The following is a 17,844-nucleotide window of genomic DNA, read 5'->3' as shown; positions in this document are numbered from 1 at the left end:
TACCATCCAAGTGTAATAGAATGCAATAATAAACTGACTCATGCCTAATGCAAAATGGTACATAAAGAAGAAAAATAAGATTAACCTGACAAATTCCACCACAAGATGCAACTATGAACTATTGTCCTCATTTAATATGAGTGAAAATAAAAACATAAGAATCGATGCATTACCTCATTAACATTGTCGATACTTTTCCTTTATAGACCTCTCTCACATTTCACACGATATACTTCACTCCATGACTACTTACCATTGTTCAATAATCACAAACCTTGGAAACCTATGCCAATCAACTATGAATCATTTCCCACATAAACAAGTGCCATTGTGCCCCCAATAGTCGAAGCAGCAAAAAGAAAATGGTCTATACGCGATACATGTCATAAGTGACAAGGTGCATGTAATACTTTTGAACTACACGTGCTACTCCCATTCCCATTCAGTGCAATATACTTCACTCCATGACTACTTACCGTAACTCAACAATCACAACCCTTTCCATGGAAACCTATGCTAATCAACTATAAATCATTCCCACAAAAACAATTGCCATCGTGCCCAAAATAATCCAAGCAACATACCCTTGTGCTTCACATAATACAAAAGAAAATGGTCTATATGTGATCCATGTCATATGTGACAAGGCAAATGCAATATTGTTAAGCTACACATGTTACTCCCATTCCCATTCAGTGCACCATCAGATCCTAATCCTTTTCAAGTAGAACCAACTAATCTCACCAATTACTCTAGAACCATTCACCACCTTCTTACTCAACTTCAATAACCATTAGCATCCCATCAAATAACACATATTTCAAGTAGAACCGACTAATCTCACCAATTACTCTAGAACCATTCACACCTTCTTACTCAACTTCATTAACCATTAGCATCACATCAAACAACACATAAAAGCCGATGCAATAGTGTGTATAAATACACAATTGATCCCAACCTGTGTTGACACAATTAAAAACTAGATTAACAATGTAGAGCCCAATATAGTGGATTAGCAAGTAAGCATGCAAGTGAACTAATTGACCCACCCTATGCGTGCAAAAGACAAATGCCTTAATATATAATTTGTCTCCACTAAAATCAAAACTGGAATAGGGTGACCTACCAATACTATACAGTATCATTCACATATTCCACTTTCAACAATGTTAAACATGACTCACAATGATAACAAAATACTTTAATCTTCCACTAACATTGGCTGTCATCATTTACATACATAAGAATTTACATCATGTTTTTTTAAATATAGATGTAAAAATTACGTAAAATAGGAGTATTTTATAATATGGATTGAGATTCATTCAGTGATACGAAGTTTGAGAGTAGCAGACAATTTTTTCACAAAATAGAAAAGTTGGCAAGTAAGCAGTAGTATGTCATCTCATATGTATGATACAATTAATTATAATAAAGATAGATGTGGCCATAGTTGCAATTGCAAGCAACAAGCAAACATTTGCACTTTGCAAATATTGGCGCATTATATATCATATCATGGACTAATTTCAAATCTTGCAAATTACAAAAAGTCAAATATAAGGATAACAATTGCATAATAAATTCCATACAACATAGATTCATAGCTTCCAAGTATGGCATATATATGAAACACCAAGCGGTGCTTAGAATCCACCATAGTTGCAAGCAAATGCTTATAAGGTGCAAACATTTGCATTAGCTCATTAAATTGAAGCATCATGCAATAATGTTTGAAAGAGTAAAAAGACAAAAAGATACATCGTATGGAAGGGATGGTGTTTTTGGTTTAAGATTGCCCTTGAATTTTCTACATTTGAATCCTCAAAACATTTTATTAGATAATCATTAACCTATGATACAATTGTCCTTACTGTAACAATAAATTTCCCTTCAAATGGTTCATTGAATCAATAAGATATTAAGCACCTAATGAAGGGCATTCCTTTCAATAGAAATACATGAGGCCCAAAATGGGCATCCTAATTTTAAGACCGCATACATTGAGATAATCTAGATAACTTTTTGATTTCATGATGAAGAACAAAGAAATAACACAACAAAGTGGCAGCAATCACTCCAAGAAGCGCCCAAAGATTTGGCACAATGCTTGTTGTAGGTGTTGCCTATCCCTTGTTGGAAATTGCTCCACACGAGAACCATTCTGCATAGAAGGCAAACCTTAAATACTGGCATACTCAAAACCCTAACTCCCACTTGATTATTTTTTTGAAAATTCTAACATTCAAATAACTTACCATAAAGAGGGAAAACATGGGGACCATCCGAATGGAGTAAAATCTTGCGAGATCCTGACACATTGAAAACAATACTAAGACTCATTCTATATTCTATACAATACAAAACACTAATTTTCAAGAAGTTCCACCTCAATTATCACTACACTTTTCTCTTTTGGGAGTACTTGCTTCTATTAAATGGAATAAGGATACACAATAAAACCTTCTATCTAGATTGTTTAAGACACATATATGTAACTCAGAGAAACCTTAAGCCATAAGGTCAAGTCATTGCTAAGTTCCACAACAATGAAATTTGATCCTGTGGAGAAAGATATAGGTTGAGGGGAGCACATGCATTTGCATGCATGCCACTTGGCCCTTCATTAAGTCCTAACCACCATGCCGAGGACAACTTTGGTTGTCCTTGGGCCCAACTTTATAACCCCTCTTTAATGCCTATTCCTTGCCCCTAAGATCTAGTGGGTGCACTTAGAAATTGCCCCTAGGGACTTCTCTTCTAGCCAGTCCCTCACGGCTAAACTATTACTAGACTTAACCACGGTTAACTTCAGATTGAGTTACATCAAACTTTACATCACTTTTCACGTCCCCATGACATACCCTCCTCTTGAAACAACAAACTACCTAAGTTGTTTCTGACAACTTAAAGGAAAAATAAACAAAATAGGCAAAAATAGCCTATACCAAAATATACATCATCTGTAAGATACAACTTGCAATGATAATATAAACTAGGAGAGCTCGAGAGTCCATCCATCAACGCATCCTCTGTGTCAAGTGTGGCGAACACCCATCATGGAGACCTCATGGCAGAAATATTGTCAGCAAGCAGCATCTCGGGTGAGACAATCGGTGTCGCCCAGATATGTGAGCAATCTGTATCAAGGAAGGGGAGGTGCTACCCTCCTCTCAAGCACCAAGCAATGCTCCAGATCTCTGCTTTGCTGAACCTATTGGAGCCTGCACTGCAATGGGCTCAAGCTAAAATGCGTCCAAGTAGAGTTGCAAAATCTGAGGTGACTCTACCAGATCACCCTCATCTACCCACTTCGCATCCAGTGCAGGATAGTTCATGAACTTCACCAAGTAGCGAGGAGAAACTCTATCTCTTACCTTTCTTTCCATATCTGCCAAAATCTGTTCAGGATTTCATCCAACTCTTCAAACTCATGCTGATCCTCATGAAGCAGGTCAGCAGGCACATCGCCATGGAAAGGCTTCAATAAACTCACATGAAAGGCAGTGTATGGTCCAATTTTCAGGTAGCTAGAGTCTATAAGCTACATCATTAATCCGTTCCAAAACCATAATACCTCATCTTCAGCTTTGTGTACACTTTGTCCTTGCCTTTCATCTTCCTGAGTCAGGCTTTCTGGAACGCAATAGCACCCAATCGACCTCTTTCAATAGTAGCTCGCGGCGATGTTTATTTGTTGCCCGTTTTTGCTTCTCCTAGCTATTCTGGAGGGTTGTTTTGACCTTCTGGTAGGCAACATCCAAACTTTCCACAAACCTATCCGCTTCAAAAATCTTCTCTTTCGTACGCAGAATAGGAGGTACCTTCCATTCTCCTGACACAATCTCGAGGGGTGCTTTCAACAAGTGGCAAATATTGCTCCCGATTCGATTGTTGATCCGAAACATAGCACTTGAGAAGATCAAGGGCAGTGGAGTTGGCTTCTTCAGCCTGTCCATCAGATTCAGGGTGGAAAGAGGATGAGAAATTCAGCGTGGTACCCATATTCTCAAAGATACCTCTTCAGAAAAGACTTGTCATCCACAGGTCTCGATCACTGACAATCAATTGAGGCATCCCGTGATGTTTGAACACATGAGACATAAAAAGTCTCGCCATCTGGTCTGCTGTAATCTTCTTCCATACAGAAATAAAGTGGGTCTGCTTACTGAATCTGCAAATAATGGTCCATATTCCATCATGTCCCGATGATGTACGTGCAAGATCGAAGATGAAATCCATGGCAATGCTCTACTAAGGTCGATCGGGAATAGGTAGAGGCTGCAGCAGTCCAGCCGGCATTTGTTTGTCATATTTCACCTTTTGGCAGGTGATGGACACATAAGTCTCGACATCCCGCCTCAATGTCGGCCAAAAGAAATAATTCTCCACAGCTTTGATGTTGGAATCAATGCCTCTGTGCCCTGCATTAGGTGGAGAATGACTTTTGGTCAAAACTTTTGGCCTTCACTGGTGCGTGACACACAATCTGCCCATTGACATATTGATCCTTCATAGCATCAAGCTCATCATGATATGCAATGATAGCGGCTGAAACTTGCGGCTTAACAGACAGGCTTAACAGACACTGCATCTAGGGTGGGCTTTCGGGAAAGTGCATTTGCAACCACACTCTTCTTTCCAGGCACATGCACAATTTGAAAATGAAACATAGCAAGAAAGTTGGCCCACATCATGTGCTTCTCGGACAGCTTTTCTGAGTGAGAAAATACTGCAAGGATTGGTGATCGGTTTGAACATAAAAATCAGCACCTAAAAGATAATGCTTCTAGGTCGAAAGAGCATGTATGACAGCCAACATCTCTTTCTCGTAGATGCCAAAATTCATTTCAGCGTCCTGGAGCACTCTACTCTCATATGCCACCACTCTACCATCCTGCATAAGTGCCCACCTACGTTGTTCCCACATGCATAAGCTTGGACAGTGAAAGGCTTACAAAGATTGGGCAATATGATAACAAGATCGGAGCAGAGATTCTCCTTCAACTTCTCAAAAGCTGCAGTCTCTTTGGTACCCCATCTGAAAGTGACCCCTTTCTTCTGCAAGGCATGGAGCGGTGATGCAATCTCTACAAAATATCAGATAAATCTCCTGTAGTATGAGCACAAGCCCAGAAAGCTACGTACTTCATGGATGTCCTTCATGTGTGGCCAATTCCTGATAGCCTCTACTTCAGCGGGGTCCATCCTAACTCCATCCTTAGAAACAATATGTCTGAGAAAATGGATCTCATGCATGAAAATTTCACTTTTCTTGGCATTGATAAGCAACTTATACTTTCAAAGCTCCTGAAAAACAATTGCCAAGTGCTTCTTATGTTCATCCTCATCTTGAGAGAACACGATGATGACATCAAAAAAGTGCCAACAAAGGCTCTATTCTCTTGAAGGTGGTAGGTGCATTCGTTAACCCAAATGGCATGACAAGAAACCCAAATGGTACAGAATGCTGTTTTTTGCACATCCTCTGGCTGAATTCTAATCTGTCCATAACCACTCTTAATTGCAATTTAATTGAGGGCTCGGTACTCAATGCACATCCTCCATGATCCATCCTTCTTCTAGTCCAAAAGCACGGGTGAGCAGTAGGGTGAAGAGCTGGGCTGAATCAGCCCCTTCTCCAACAGGTCCTTCACCTGGTTCGTAATTTCCTCTTGCTGGTCTTTACTGACCCGGTAAGGAGATCTATTAGGTGGGCTGCTACCAGGGATGATGTCTATCTTATGGTCTTCTGGCCTTCCAAGTGGCAACTCTTGTGTAAGAGAGTCAGAAAAACACTCCTTACAACTGAAAAAGAAAATACGTCCGCTGCTTTTCCAGCTTAGAGAATCAGAAGGGTGAGGAACTGGGTTTGATGAGTCCCTTAGAAAGTAGGTTTGGTACCTATGTCATGATTTCTTCGGTTTGCACTGCACTCACGCGATAAGGTGTGGTTGATTAGGAGGCTCACTTCTAGAAGAAGCTCTATGCCATGATCTTCCAGTCGCTCAGGAGGAAGCTCTCCTGGAAGAGAATGTAAAAAACAATCTTTGAAAGAATCAAGAAACTGAAATTTTTCTTTCTCGATAGGATTCACTTCCACTTGGGATTCACCCTCTCCCTCTTGTACGAAAATAAAGTACGTAGAAATAGCTGATTTTATTGACTTAGCCACAATCCAACGAAGCACTGCAGAGCACACTAGGCACACAACATACTTCCTCTTACAATTTGCCACAGAGCTGATGGTAGAACTTCCAATTGTCAATGAAAGAGAGACTTCTTTCTTTGGTAGATGCTATTTATTATATTCTTTTCATATCTCTCGTTTTGCTCGTCTTCACTGAGAAAGGAGCCACCTTAAAAAGTACATATGCCCAGCAAAGAGTTTTAATCAACAATGCTGCCAGATTAAAAATAACTTACAGTGAGCTCATCATATTCGTCTCGTACATTATGCTTCACAAAGACTACTCCCGTTGTCTTATTCACAGGACATCCGTCTGCACATCCCTGCTTTACGGCACAACAAGCAAACATTGACAACAACATTGTGCCAGTTGAGAGTACCACTTGCAACAAGCTTAGTATAAAAAACCTGCAAAGCAACACTGTTAAATTTTGCAAAGAAATGGTACGCTTGTGTCATATATGAAGCAACTTAATACAATAAAAGTTCTAAACAGGAATTCTGTTCCATTGAAGCAACACGATGTTAAGCCCCATCGCTGTAGTAACATAGTTAATGTCTCTAACCCATTTATGATCGTGTAACATTCATACATGGAGGCAGGGCTGGTGGGCTTTCTTGAAAAGGGAAATGCTTTGAATGGTCAGCTTTTGACCATCCCAGGAGGGTTTGACACTTACAGCTAGAGTATCACATATCGCAGTAAAAAGATTCACAAATGTGAGCAAAAGTATGGCTCAATTGTCGGTTAACAATGTTATCCATGAAATTATGACTATGTACTCTTATGACCTTTAACATCGCTTTCATATGCATGGACATTCATAGAGAGAAAAGCCAACCATTGACTCTATTGCAACATGACTGTTCATTAGTATCTAGAGTAATTTCTTGTTGAAGTTCATGTAAGTTGCATAATGGGTGGGTTGTATGCATTCTACAGAAGCCCAAGGTTAGGACCATGGTTGACCTCACTTTCACTGTGATTAGGATATCCTCCATTTTATATTTATGGTCAACAAAACAGAATAGATTAACATTGTATGGTACGATCTCTTGTGTGTATACAGCTCACCGGATCTCTTGCTCTCTCTCAAGATTACTCCATTTTCTTAACATGGTATCAAGAGCTTCTAAAGCTACTTGCACTTTTCATGTGCTATCACTTGGTGCATTCTTCATAAGCTGCTGGATCTAGGTGCGTTTCTTCCTGGCCTATCTTTGAACTTTTTGGGCTACTTGAAATTCTTGTTCTTCATGGTGGGTGTTCTTACCCACTTTGCATGCTTGAGACTCACATAGATTGGTGAATTTGCAACAGCACTTGCTACATAGCCATTTTGAACCCCATGCCATGGGGAAAGTTCTTTCTCTAGGGAAAAAAAAACCATGTCATGGTTGAGGTGTATGAGTCAACTCGATATACATCTCCTCCTATGTCTGATGAAGAAAGTCAAAATCTGTCATCTATCATCTTCCCTAACCTTAAAGATACATGTCCTTATCTTGCTTCCTCCTTTTTTTCTTTTTTTTGCAAAGAAAGGAACCTTCTATTAATGCTTGAAAGACTTCATACAAAACAGCAGCCCCGAAGGTGCCTAGTATGGAAAAAACCAGGAAAAGACTGGAAGAAAAAACCAGCCTGTTCCAGAGAAACCGAGCTCACTGCCTAGGGGATCTCTGGTACTAGGGCGAACAGCCAAGTGAGGGGACTATACAACTAGCGAATCCCTCGCAGAGTGAAGATGTAGAAGACTCCTACAAGCCAAGCCTTGCAGAATCGAGCATGCCTCTTAATAGTCGCTCTAGAGCCTAGAGTCCCACGCTCCCAGGTGGAGCGTAGAGTGTAGATGATATCCTGCCAGATGGCGACCATGGTAGCCGAGGGTGGAACCGCATGCTCACCCATCATGAGACTGCAACGAGCCACCCAAATGTTCCACGCAATGATACTGGCTACCACCTCCCATCCTCTGAATGCTCTGATCCTATATCCGGTAGGCTAGGGAGATCTCATCAATCTGGAATGTGTGTCCTCCCTCCGTCAACCAGGCCACCATCCCCCAGGTGTAGTCCCTCTGAAGACTCTGCATGCGGGTCATGATCCTGAGGGCTCCCATCCATCCTCGCTGCTCTACGACAGCTCCAAAGCAGTGCCGAATCGTCTCTAGGAAACCACCAGAGCCACAATGGCACTGCCCCTCCACTCGCATTTGCTCCAACCACGGTCCGATGGGCAAGCCTCCGTGGGCGGCCAGTCAGAAGAAGTAGGATATCTTCCTCGCCGCTTCAAAACTTGGAACGGACATCCCGGGGCACTCTTTGGGTCACCCAATGCCGCTCCCTCAAGGGGGTCCACCTCGAAGAGTCCACCTGAAGCCTCCTGCCAATCCGTGTGGTGTAGGAAAAGAAGAGCATCTCATCCAGCTGTTGTCCTTATCCATGCGGTGCTACGCTAGGGGCATCATTGGCTTTAGGCCCAAGACTTCAAGACAAAGGTCGCAACTCCCAACCTATCTGCACACTAGTTCAAGGGTCAGTACGACACCTTGACTCTTCTGTAATGGTTTGATACCCAAGTGAGTTAGATTGGAGGGTGATATCAGCGGACAGCGACAGGGAGACAGTCAAAGCGTGGGAGCAGTGGTAAGGGAGAACGATGGGTCGGCTTTGGCCAACCCTTACGACGGGGTGGTAGGAAGAGAAATCTGGACTGGCAAGAGTGGCAAAACTTGACGGAGGATGGTGGGTAAAAAGGAGGTGTGAAGGAGGGAAGTAGGAGAGGGGAACAATGGCACTAGCAAAGAGGATGAGCATGTCCTTCAACTTTCTCTAGGATTTTGAAATTTAATGGTAATCTTATTCAACCCTTAGTAATCATAGAGCCTTGGTAGGGTAGAGCCCAGTTTACCTTGGACCACATTTCGCCGCCTTCATCCCATGTTACCACGTTTCACAGCGGGTCATACGACGATGCATTGTGTACCAAGGTATCCCATTACGTTGCACTTCCCAAGCCTCCCCAAGAGAGTACAAATCCATCTTGTCTTCTAGCAGGGCATGTTTCAACACTATGCTCGAGTCACCTACTACAGCAGCCTTGGTATCTTAGAGGAAGTCCAGAAGGTGTGATTCGACCCGGATACCCTACTACAGGAGGGTACTTCTAAAGACCCCTCTGCGAGGTGTCTTCAAGAAGCAGATGAGATTGCAAGTGTTCCAAGGCAGTGCCTACAGTGTAGAAAGATGGGCCACCTAGCCAAGGCCTACTCACACTTCGCGAGCTCTCATCCCTAAGAACACACATATAGTGGGATCCACTGAGGTTAGATCTCTAGGAGGTGCCCAATACTTCATCACATTTATTGATACAAGAAGACTCTAGTGTATATGATAGCACAAAAGTCTAATGCCCATGATCCTCAACTAGCCTGTTTTGATACCACATTGTTTACACACAATTGGTATAATCATGGTAATTGCCATGAAAGCTGCTCGACAAGTCCCAAAAAATCACAACCCATGCATAGGCCTGCAAAGTTAATCACAACATAGCCAACTTGGCAACTTGATGGTCTTACCCACTTTGAATTCCATACCACAAACTCTCGCAATGATAGTGCCATAATTGAAGATCTAATATCTACTCTGGCCCATATTCCATTTCACAAAATATTTGGTGGGCACGGCAATCCAATGATAGCTCATATACCTTGGATGAGAACACTAACTCAAGGAGCTCAAGGACGCATTGTTAAGGGCATATATGAGACGTAAATGGAGGCAAGATCACATAAGTTATGGTTGATCACATAAGGGCATAAAGACATAATTGGAAGCAATATCACATAAGTTATGGTTGATGGCCAAGCTTCGCAAGGTATATCATACCATGTGTTGTGATACTCAAGTAGTCTATAGTATGCCTTTAAGGTCAGGGTGCCCACTGTCTTTACCTCCTCATTGACTATTTTGTACATTGCTCAAAAAAAGGAACCACCTTTGTAAGATCTTCTTGTTATATATAGATTTCATAATTTTGATCATTGGATCACAGAAATCAGTTCCATGTTGTAAAATTTTGAAAATTAAAGCATTTTATATTCTCTTAGTGGTTTATAGCCTCCACAAAGTTCAAAGAAACATAAAGTTTTTTACTGCATATAACAAAAAGAGCGAATCATAAGTGTGTGAACGTTTGAAAAGAAAACTTTGTACTAGGAATAAACGAGGCAAGTTGTACTATTTCAAGTGCCTATTAAAATTGATCATGGTGGGTGATAGGTACAGTTTGCATACCTATGGCAAGCTAAATATTAGATATTATGTAATACGAAACCACGTAATAATGTTCCATGCTCTCAAGGTCATGGCTACTCATTGCCCTTACTCCTCTTTTCACTCTCATCAAGCTGGGACCTAAATTTAAAACATATTTCCAAGGATTCAAGGATGTCTGCTCTACCATTTCTATTTTATCTGTTTTTGCTTTATTTTTCTTTTCTTTTTTCTTTTTCCTTTTCTTTTTTTCCCTTTTTTTTTTTTTTTGGGGGGGGGGAGAGGGGGGGGTTCTAGATATACATACCCTTTTACATAGTTTGACTAATTGTGGCAGGAGATATTTGCATGCACCACAAGAGGAGCTATAGAAGTCAACCACCACCTATGACAGAAAAATGAGCATAAATAGTAATAAGACAATGTGCTACAAAAAGGAAAAAAGAAAATGATATAAAGGTTGTTTTCCTAGTCAAATTTGTTGATATGTAAGAGATTTTTGAAAGTTTCCAAAAAGATATGATATTCTCCATATCTTTTCTCTTGTGTGAGTGCAACAGTTGTAAATATACATCCTCACAAGCCTAAAATATCTTAAACCTGACAGAGAAAGCAAAAGAGAGACAGAGAGAGAGAGAGGGAGATTTTGTAAATATCTACAAAAGACTGAAGGGTCTATGAGATGCAAAAAACCCCAAATGCAATGACAGCAAGCCACCAAACAGGCACCCAAGCCCAAGGCTGATGTCTAATATGAGAAAGAAATACATTGCACTGACACTACTGCTGCGAGGGAGAGAAAATCAAGGCCACACGTCGCTCATCAGGGTGTGCTAAGAGATCTTTGAGGGACCCAAAACCACTCTTGAATAGAAAATTGTGACGTCCACGAATCTCATAGTACAAAAGTGCTCCTCTGTCTCAATGTCTTGCAGATCCGTCTCTAGCATGGATGCCCTGTCCTGCCTCAATGCGTAGCCTATGAGAAGATACTCAGAACTGCCCACACGAAATCCTCAATGCATGTGGGAGATGGATCCAAGTGTAGCCCAGTGGTTCGGTAAATGCCTCCTTTGATATCCATCAGCAGTAGAAGCTAAGTTTTACCGAAAGCTCTTGAAGTGCAAGCCAAGTTCTGTATGTGGGCAGCTATAATAAATCCTCTCTGATGACGTGGTTCACCTCCTCATTGGTGAGTGGAATAGATGGAGCCTCAAGGCCATACTCAAACGGTGGCAGCACATCCATATGAAGTCCCAAGCCTGAAAACCATCTGCGTGTCCAAGCACACCAGCTCCTCTGATCCCCAACTGCCTCTAGTGCAATAGGGCAGGTCAAAGGCCAACCATGGCAATCTGTGTCATCCGGATTCCGTGGTACCAAAACTATCGACTCTATGAAGATAGATGACCACCTAACAGACTACATCAAGCTATAGAAGTGTAGCCCAAAACTCTACTAGCACAATATGATGTGGAACCAAGGCTTGCTATGGATCATCCCAGCAAGAACCAGAGCGTGTAGTCTCTCTATGTGGGACCCGCTAGATATACCCCCCAGAGGAGACTGTTGTACATCCCAGCATTGGACAGACAAGCGAGTCAACTAGGTGAAAACTTCACTGCCGCTGTGATTACATCAGTAGAGTCACATTCAAAGCTAGCTGTCCACGAAAGTATCATACACAAATCTGAAACCTCAAAATGTGCTTTTGGCCATGAGGGACTGGCTAGAGGAAGTGCACACTTCCTAGAAGTCCCTAGGGGCAAAATCTAGGTGCACCAATAGGTCCTAGGGGCAAGGCAAAGGCACTAGAGAGGGGTCTCAAAGTTGGGCCCAAGGACAACCAACGTTGTCCTTGGTCAGGTGGGTTAGAGCTTTAATAAAGGGCCAAGTGTCGTGCATGTAGGTGCATGCCCTTCTCCCACCTACCATCTCTCTCCCCTTACCCTCCTGGAGCATTCCAGGCCTAGGAGAAGCATTCTGAACAGATTTCAACGTCAGGCTCAGCTTCTTCCCTGCTTTTGCTGCTGCTGTGGTTTATTCTTCAGCTCTTGCACGTTTTTCAAGGCAGCCTAGCTGCTGGCATGCATCCTCAGGCGGTGTACGACTGCTGGCACAGATTCTGAGACAAGGTACGAACAATTTATTGCAGTCCGTACAGCCGTACAAATCTGAGGCATGGTCCCGAGGCTGCTGTATGGACTGCTAGGACACGGATTTTGAGGCACAGATCCCGAGGTTGAGTCTTTGGGGCGGATGTGCAGACCGGTGTCCTCTTCAGCCCATTTCTTGCCTCCTTCCGCTCTCTTTCTTCATTTCTCTCATCTCCCTGAAGCTAGAAGCCACCTGCACCCTGCTGGGAGCCTGGTCAAGGGATAGGCGCAAGGATTGAGCTCGGGGTATTTGGGTTTGGACTTCCATTTGTTTGCTTTTCTTGCTTTGAAGCATTTTGCAATGCATGTGTGGTCTTTTGCAGTTCTTTTTAGTTTCTCTCAGGTCCTAGCAGCACCCATAGGCAAGGGTGTTCCTGAGGAAAGACTTAAGGACAATGTGGATGCATGTGATAGCCTTGAGGCTGCTTTAAGCATGGTTTGTCAGTGGTTTGGATTGCAATTTTCGCTATAGCCATTGATTTCAGCAAGCATGTCACACCGTGAGAGATCGTTGACCATCTCTAAGCAGGAGGGGTAAGAGGAAGACAGAGCATCCGAGAGTTTTGAGAAGCCTGGCATCAGTAGGGGTGATGAGGAGCAGAACAATGGGACATAGCCTGTTTCTCTTGAGCATGCCACTGAGAACTCACAGGATGAGGTAGATGAGGCAAAGGAGCTCGATCCCAATGCCCTTTTTCAGCTGCGAATCAAAGTGTAGCGGGAGCTTTGTCATAGTTGCAACAGGCTTTCATTGGATTTTGCAAGCTCCTCCTACTACTGTTGCTCCCCCTAGAAGTAAAAAGACAGCTCGGAAGAAACATAAGAAACATAAGAAGACTCACACACATGTATCTTTCAGTGGACAGCCTTCAGAGATGCCCACAGTCACCCCTGTAGCGGGTAGTGCCAATAATTTCCACTCAATCAACCAAGGACAGCAAGTCCTCCCTCAGCCCATGATGCATCCAAGATACTTTGGAGGGGGATCAGGCTTTCAGGCAATGGTGGGACAGCCCATAGAAGGGCCCGGAATGCTAGGCAGCTATGTGGGCAGCATGCAGCCCGGAATGCTGAATTTCCAGCAGCAAATGATGGGAAGAAGCCCTGCAAATGCCAATATAATGTATTCAAACATTGGGATGCAGACAAGTATGCTTGGAATGATGGGCAATTGTTGGAATATGCCTCAAATGCAAGGTGTGGGACCCGGTATGTTTAACCCAACCATGAATACGAGTGGAATGGCTCAGAATGCGGGAGCAATGATGACTCCGCCCTTTTTACAGCCCCCTGTTTACGATAATCTCACTTCTAAAGGCAAGTTGAAAGATTCCAAGGAGGGAGGGGCGGCTATAAAGTTTGCAACTTTCAATGGGATGCAAGACAGATTGTATGCTTTGACATTTGTGCAACGGTTCCATGCCCCTACTCTGGTGGACACTTTACAGAGTCTTCCAAAGTTCGAAAGACAGCCACCTTTTTGAAGGGCAATGCGCTCCAATGGTAGACCAACTTACTTCTGCAGGGTAGAGCACCTACCACATGGGTTGAACTCAAACAGGTGTTCTCTACCACATGGATAACTACCATGTTCGAGGTAGATATCATGACCGCCTGGTACAAGTTAGATGCAGCGAATTGCAAAAATTTGGAAGACTATAATAAGAAGTTTAGGGAAGCTCTCTTGCCAGTGAATTCTTACAGACATGTACCGCTGTCCGAGCAAATTGAAAGCTATTGCTGCAGGCTACCCAAGGAGATTCGGAACTACTGCACAAAGACCAAGGTCTCCAATATGTCTCAGTTGATTGAGAATGCCACTACCACTTATGCACTCATGCAGGGGAAAGTTTCTCGGTTCAAAGGTAGCCAACAGGAGACATCGAAGTCAAGGGCAGCAAGACAGAATCTCCTAAGAAGTTCGGAAAGTTCTCGCAGCCTATGAAGGCAAAGTTTGTTGCAGGACAGAGGCGAGTACCGTCTCGTACCCGTATGTTAGATGAGGAAAAACAAATCCTGTATGTTCTACCTGCAAGGAGGGGGGCCACAGGCCTTTTGAGTGCCCACATAAGAAGAGAAAGTTCACTCCTACTGAGGAGGGTGAGCACAAGGAGGAGAAGAGGACAGATCACAAGAATAAGAAGCCCAAGCCCGCTGCTGGTCTTTTGCCAGACCTAATTGGGGCTGTTCAGAATAGAGATGCTACAGAGTTATGTCATGCATGGGGCAAGATATGAGATGAAACCATTGCAAACAGCTCTCTTTTGAAACCAGGCCGGTTTTGGTCTTCAGAGGACGATAATATATTCTTCTTCTTCTTCTTCTTCTTCTTCTCTCTCTCTCTCTCTCACACACACACACACACATCGCTAGGGCCCAAGACAATTTATTGTCTGGATGGAACCCCCCAAGGATTTTATTACTTGAGAGAAGAAATCAGAAGTACAAAAGTTCAGCGCGCAAGCTGAGTTGCAAATCACAAAACGTGAGTGAGCATACCAGTTCGTTTGCCTCTTCAGCATCATGAAGGAGCTTCTCGAATTCCCGATAACTGTGGACTTCCCTAACACAATCCAGAGGGCACGTCAAGTTTGCCTCGGCCTCTCTCGCCTCAGCCTCCTGCCAATCCAACAAAGGCTAGTTAGCTTCAATCCCAGTGCTCGTAGTAGGCTGCACGCAAAGTAGACGAAACACAGTATTGGGCAGGAGTTTAAGTCCAAGTGCAGAGCTTTTGTCATTAATTTAAATCAGGATTGGTCCGCAAGAGTCAAGCTTAATGCAATACTTCTATCGACTTTGAGAGCTCATTTTGCAACGCTCTGCAGAGTTACCACCATTCAAGTCTAATTGCGAATTGCAATTGTCAGGCTTCCGCGATAAGAGAAAAAACTTCGTACTTACTAGCTGCCTGTTGAGCAAATCGTCGAAAAATCTACGACGGTCGATTTGAATTGCAGGAAGGACTCTGAGACGGCGGTGGCTATGACTTGCATAATTCAAAGTGGAGGATCTGCGACTACTAACGAAAGGAATTTTGGGAGGAGCAGATCGAAGCGAGGGATCTGAATGATGAAAGTGGGCGATGGGGAAGGAAGGGTCGACCAAGGCGTGGCTAGCCATCGAAGGTAACGCCCACGTGGCAGGCTTCCTAACGAGCATGGAAATATCTTTTTGTGAGCTCCAAGAGCATTGTGGAGCTTCTTTTCTTGTTGGGTCCGAATGACAGAATAGTCCGAATGTTGAGCTTCTTTTCTAGTATACGCCTTCATTGCCTCAATTGTTTGCACGATGTTCATTCAACGAAAACTTGCCGGACGTTAAGAGGTCGCCTATGATCTTAGCACAACTCTAGCCCTCCCAATTGTGTATAAGAGATCACAAATCCGGCACCCAATCACTTCTGCATAATCATGAGTTTTATAGTTGCACAACATTGGTATCATGGATATCTTATGTGATGTTGTGCGGACTCTGGTAGAAGTGCCTCCTTGGAGGTAATGCTTTAGAGAATAGTCGAAACTTTTTTGTGAATTTTCAAGTGTAATTGTTTTTTTAAATGAAAGTTGCTTAAAAACCTTGAACAATTGTAGGAAAAATTCACTTGGCCTTCCAATGGGGGGTTAAGTAAGATGGTAACTTTGGTTCAGTTAAACGGGTAACTCCTGTTGGATTAAATGGGATCGGGAGTGATTTGATTTAACATAGACTTTGTATGATAGAAGCGAATGGTTGACACGTTTGTCGATGTGGCTGAGTACAATTCAGTCTTAGTTTACTCGTGCTTTGTTCACTACTGAGGTTCATCCTTCATTAGTCTATCGCTTTTCGCATTTTGTTTGTCGATTCGCTTTGCAATCGGTATCAGTGCTATGGCGAAGGAATACAAGAGAAGGCGGCAAGGATCGGTGCCATGTAGGACCTGTGTGCGGACAGTGCGGGAACGAGCTATGTCAATCTGTTTGAGGAAAGCACGGCATTTTGAGAAGGAGAGCTTTGGCGAGAGGGCACCTCGTCTTCTATAATCATGCATAAGTTGTAAGAGTGACTCGAAACTAAAGTTGTAGCGACGACAAAAGGTTCTAAAGAAAGAGGAGTCCATATTAGAGAAAGTTATTGTTTTGATAGACAAAACAAAGTTTCTGTTTCTGGTGGTAACCACTCTGCGAACAGCATTCAATTTGTGTTTCTTTAGCAAGCACTTGATTTATTACTCTCTTCAAATAAGAAAACATTGCTTGTATTAGATTTAATTTGATTGCTTGCAAGCCTATTTTGCTAGTGATGAATTAAGTCTAAGGCTTTCTAGTCGAGTACTGGGGCTATCAAAAGTGTGTTGGGTTTTTTGTAAGGTAAAAGTGATGGAAGGATACAAAGAGCTCCTCAACTTTTGTAGAAGTAGATAATGTTATTAATTTATGTTCTCTCTCAGTGATATTTGAGGAAGTTTTATAAATAAACCTCCATGAGTTGCTAGAGGATTACTGGTTATCCTTGATTGAAAGCCATGATTTGGGTCTAAGCACATGCGATTTCACAGAGGATTGATATGAGATTATAGGTTTGATTATCTACTTATCAAATGTAGGTGTCAATGGTAGGATATAAAGTCCCCAAAAAAAATGTTGAGAGATAAAGTCATTGGTATGCATCAGTATGCATTTGCATCGAGTGCCAGGGTGCGATTCACTTTCTTCTAGCTCCCACTTTTTTCTAGCAGCAGAGTGTTTTTTAGGGATTTAATAAGATTAGCTAAGGAATGATGAGTGGAGAATATGCAAAGATAGTTTTTGAAAAATGATGCAGGAAAGGCTTATTTACAAGAAACTACTATGTGTTGGGGATGACAATGTACGAAGGAGTCGATAGATGGCATCCATGCAAAGGATGTAAAATATGGCAACATGCAATTTTGTTCATGATGATATAGGTAATCTTTTTTATTGTGAATGGCTTTGAAACCGAGCTACAAAATGAATTTTTAGTGGTGGATAGATTATGGAGGTGGTAGGGGGATTGGAGTCTAATTAGAAGTCAGATGCTTTGGTTTTTCTTACTTCAATGCAACATGTTTGAGTTCATGTATTTCTACTAATGTGAATTTGTTAGCACTAGCTCTCTTAGAGACAGTGCTTAGGGATCAGTTGGGTCTAAGTTTTGTGATTATTCGTTGGAATTTTTGAAATTCATTAACTCTTTTTTTGGTGAGTGAACTCCCCT

General features: G+C 42.5%; 1 protein-coding gene across 3 annotated transcripts; it reads right to left on the bottom strand.

Annotated features, from left to right (window-relative positions):
• Window positions 1-1,790: 1,790 nt before the first annotated feature.
• On the bottom strand, window positions 1,791-15,971 carry LOC147904350 (thioredoxin-like 4, chloroplastic). 3 transcript variants are annotated; one of them, XM_087397055.1, is made up of 6 exons: window positions 15,529-15,971; window positions 15,127-15,246; window positions 10,779-10,856; window positions 6,430-6,516; window positions 2,262-2,315; window positions 1,791-2,167 (listed from the first exon to the last, which is right to left on the bottom strand). In XM_087397055.1, exons 1-6 carry the CDS (start codon window positions 15,784-15,786, stop codon window positions 2,078-2,080), a joined length of 687 nt encoding a protein of 228 aa, XP_087253181.1. In that variant the 5' UTR covers window positions 15,787-15,971; the 3' UTR covers window positions 1,791-2,077. The 3 variants fall into 3 exon arrangements, 1 of the variants encoding a protein (XP_087253181.1); XR_015543505.1 differs by lacking the exon at window positions 1,791-2,167 and adding an exon at window positions 5,908-6,027; XR_015543506.1 differs by lacking the exons at window positions 1,791-2,167; window positions 2,262-2,315 and adding exons at window positions 3,587-3,625; window positions 5,908-6,027.
• Window positions 15,972-17,844: the final 1,873 nt, after the last annotated feature.

This window comes from Dipteris shenzhenensis, chromosome 2, assembly GCF_047967505.1.
Source record: "Dipteris shenzhenensis isolate YYH24624 ecotype China chromosome 2, Dip_SZ_1.0, whole genome shotgun sequence".
Taxonomy (NCBI): domain Eukaryota; kingdom Viridiplantae; phylum Streptophyta; class Polypodiopsida; order Gleicheniales; family Dipteridaceae; genus Dipteris; species Dipteris shenzhenensis.
This window is presented reverse-complemented; position numbering and strand designations above follow the sequence as displayed.

Bases quoted from the DNA above. Each gene is read 5' to 3' on its own strand.
- LOC147904350 (XM_087397055.1), bottom strand. From the start codon at position 15,786: ATGCTCGTTAGGAAGCCTGCCACGTGGGCGTTACCTTCGATGGCTAGC. The intron at 6,517-10,778 runs GTATGTATATCT...GCCGTAAAGCAG, and splicing joins TAGTCAAACTATGTAAAAGG to GGATGTGCAGACGGATGTCC. The intron at 2,168-2,261 runs GTAAGTTATTTG...CCTTCTATGCAG, and splicing joins CCATGTTTTCCCTCTTTATG to AATGGTTCTCGTGTGGAGCA.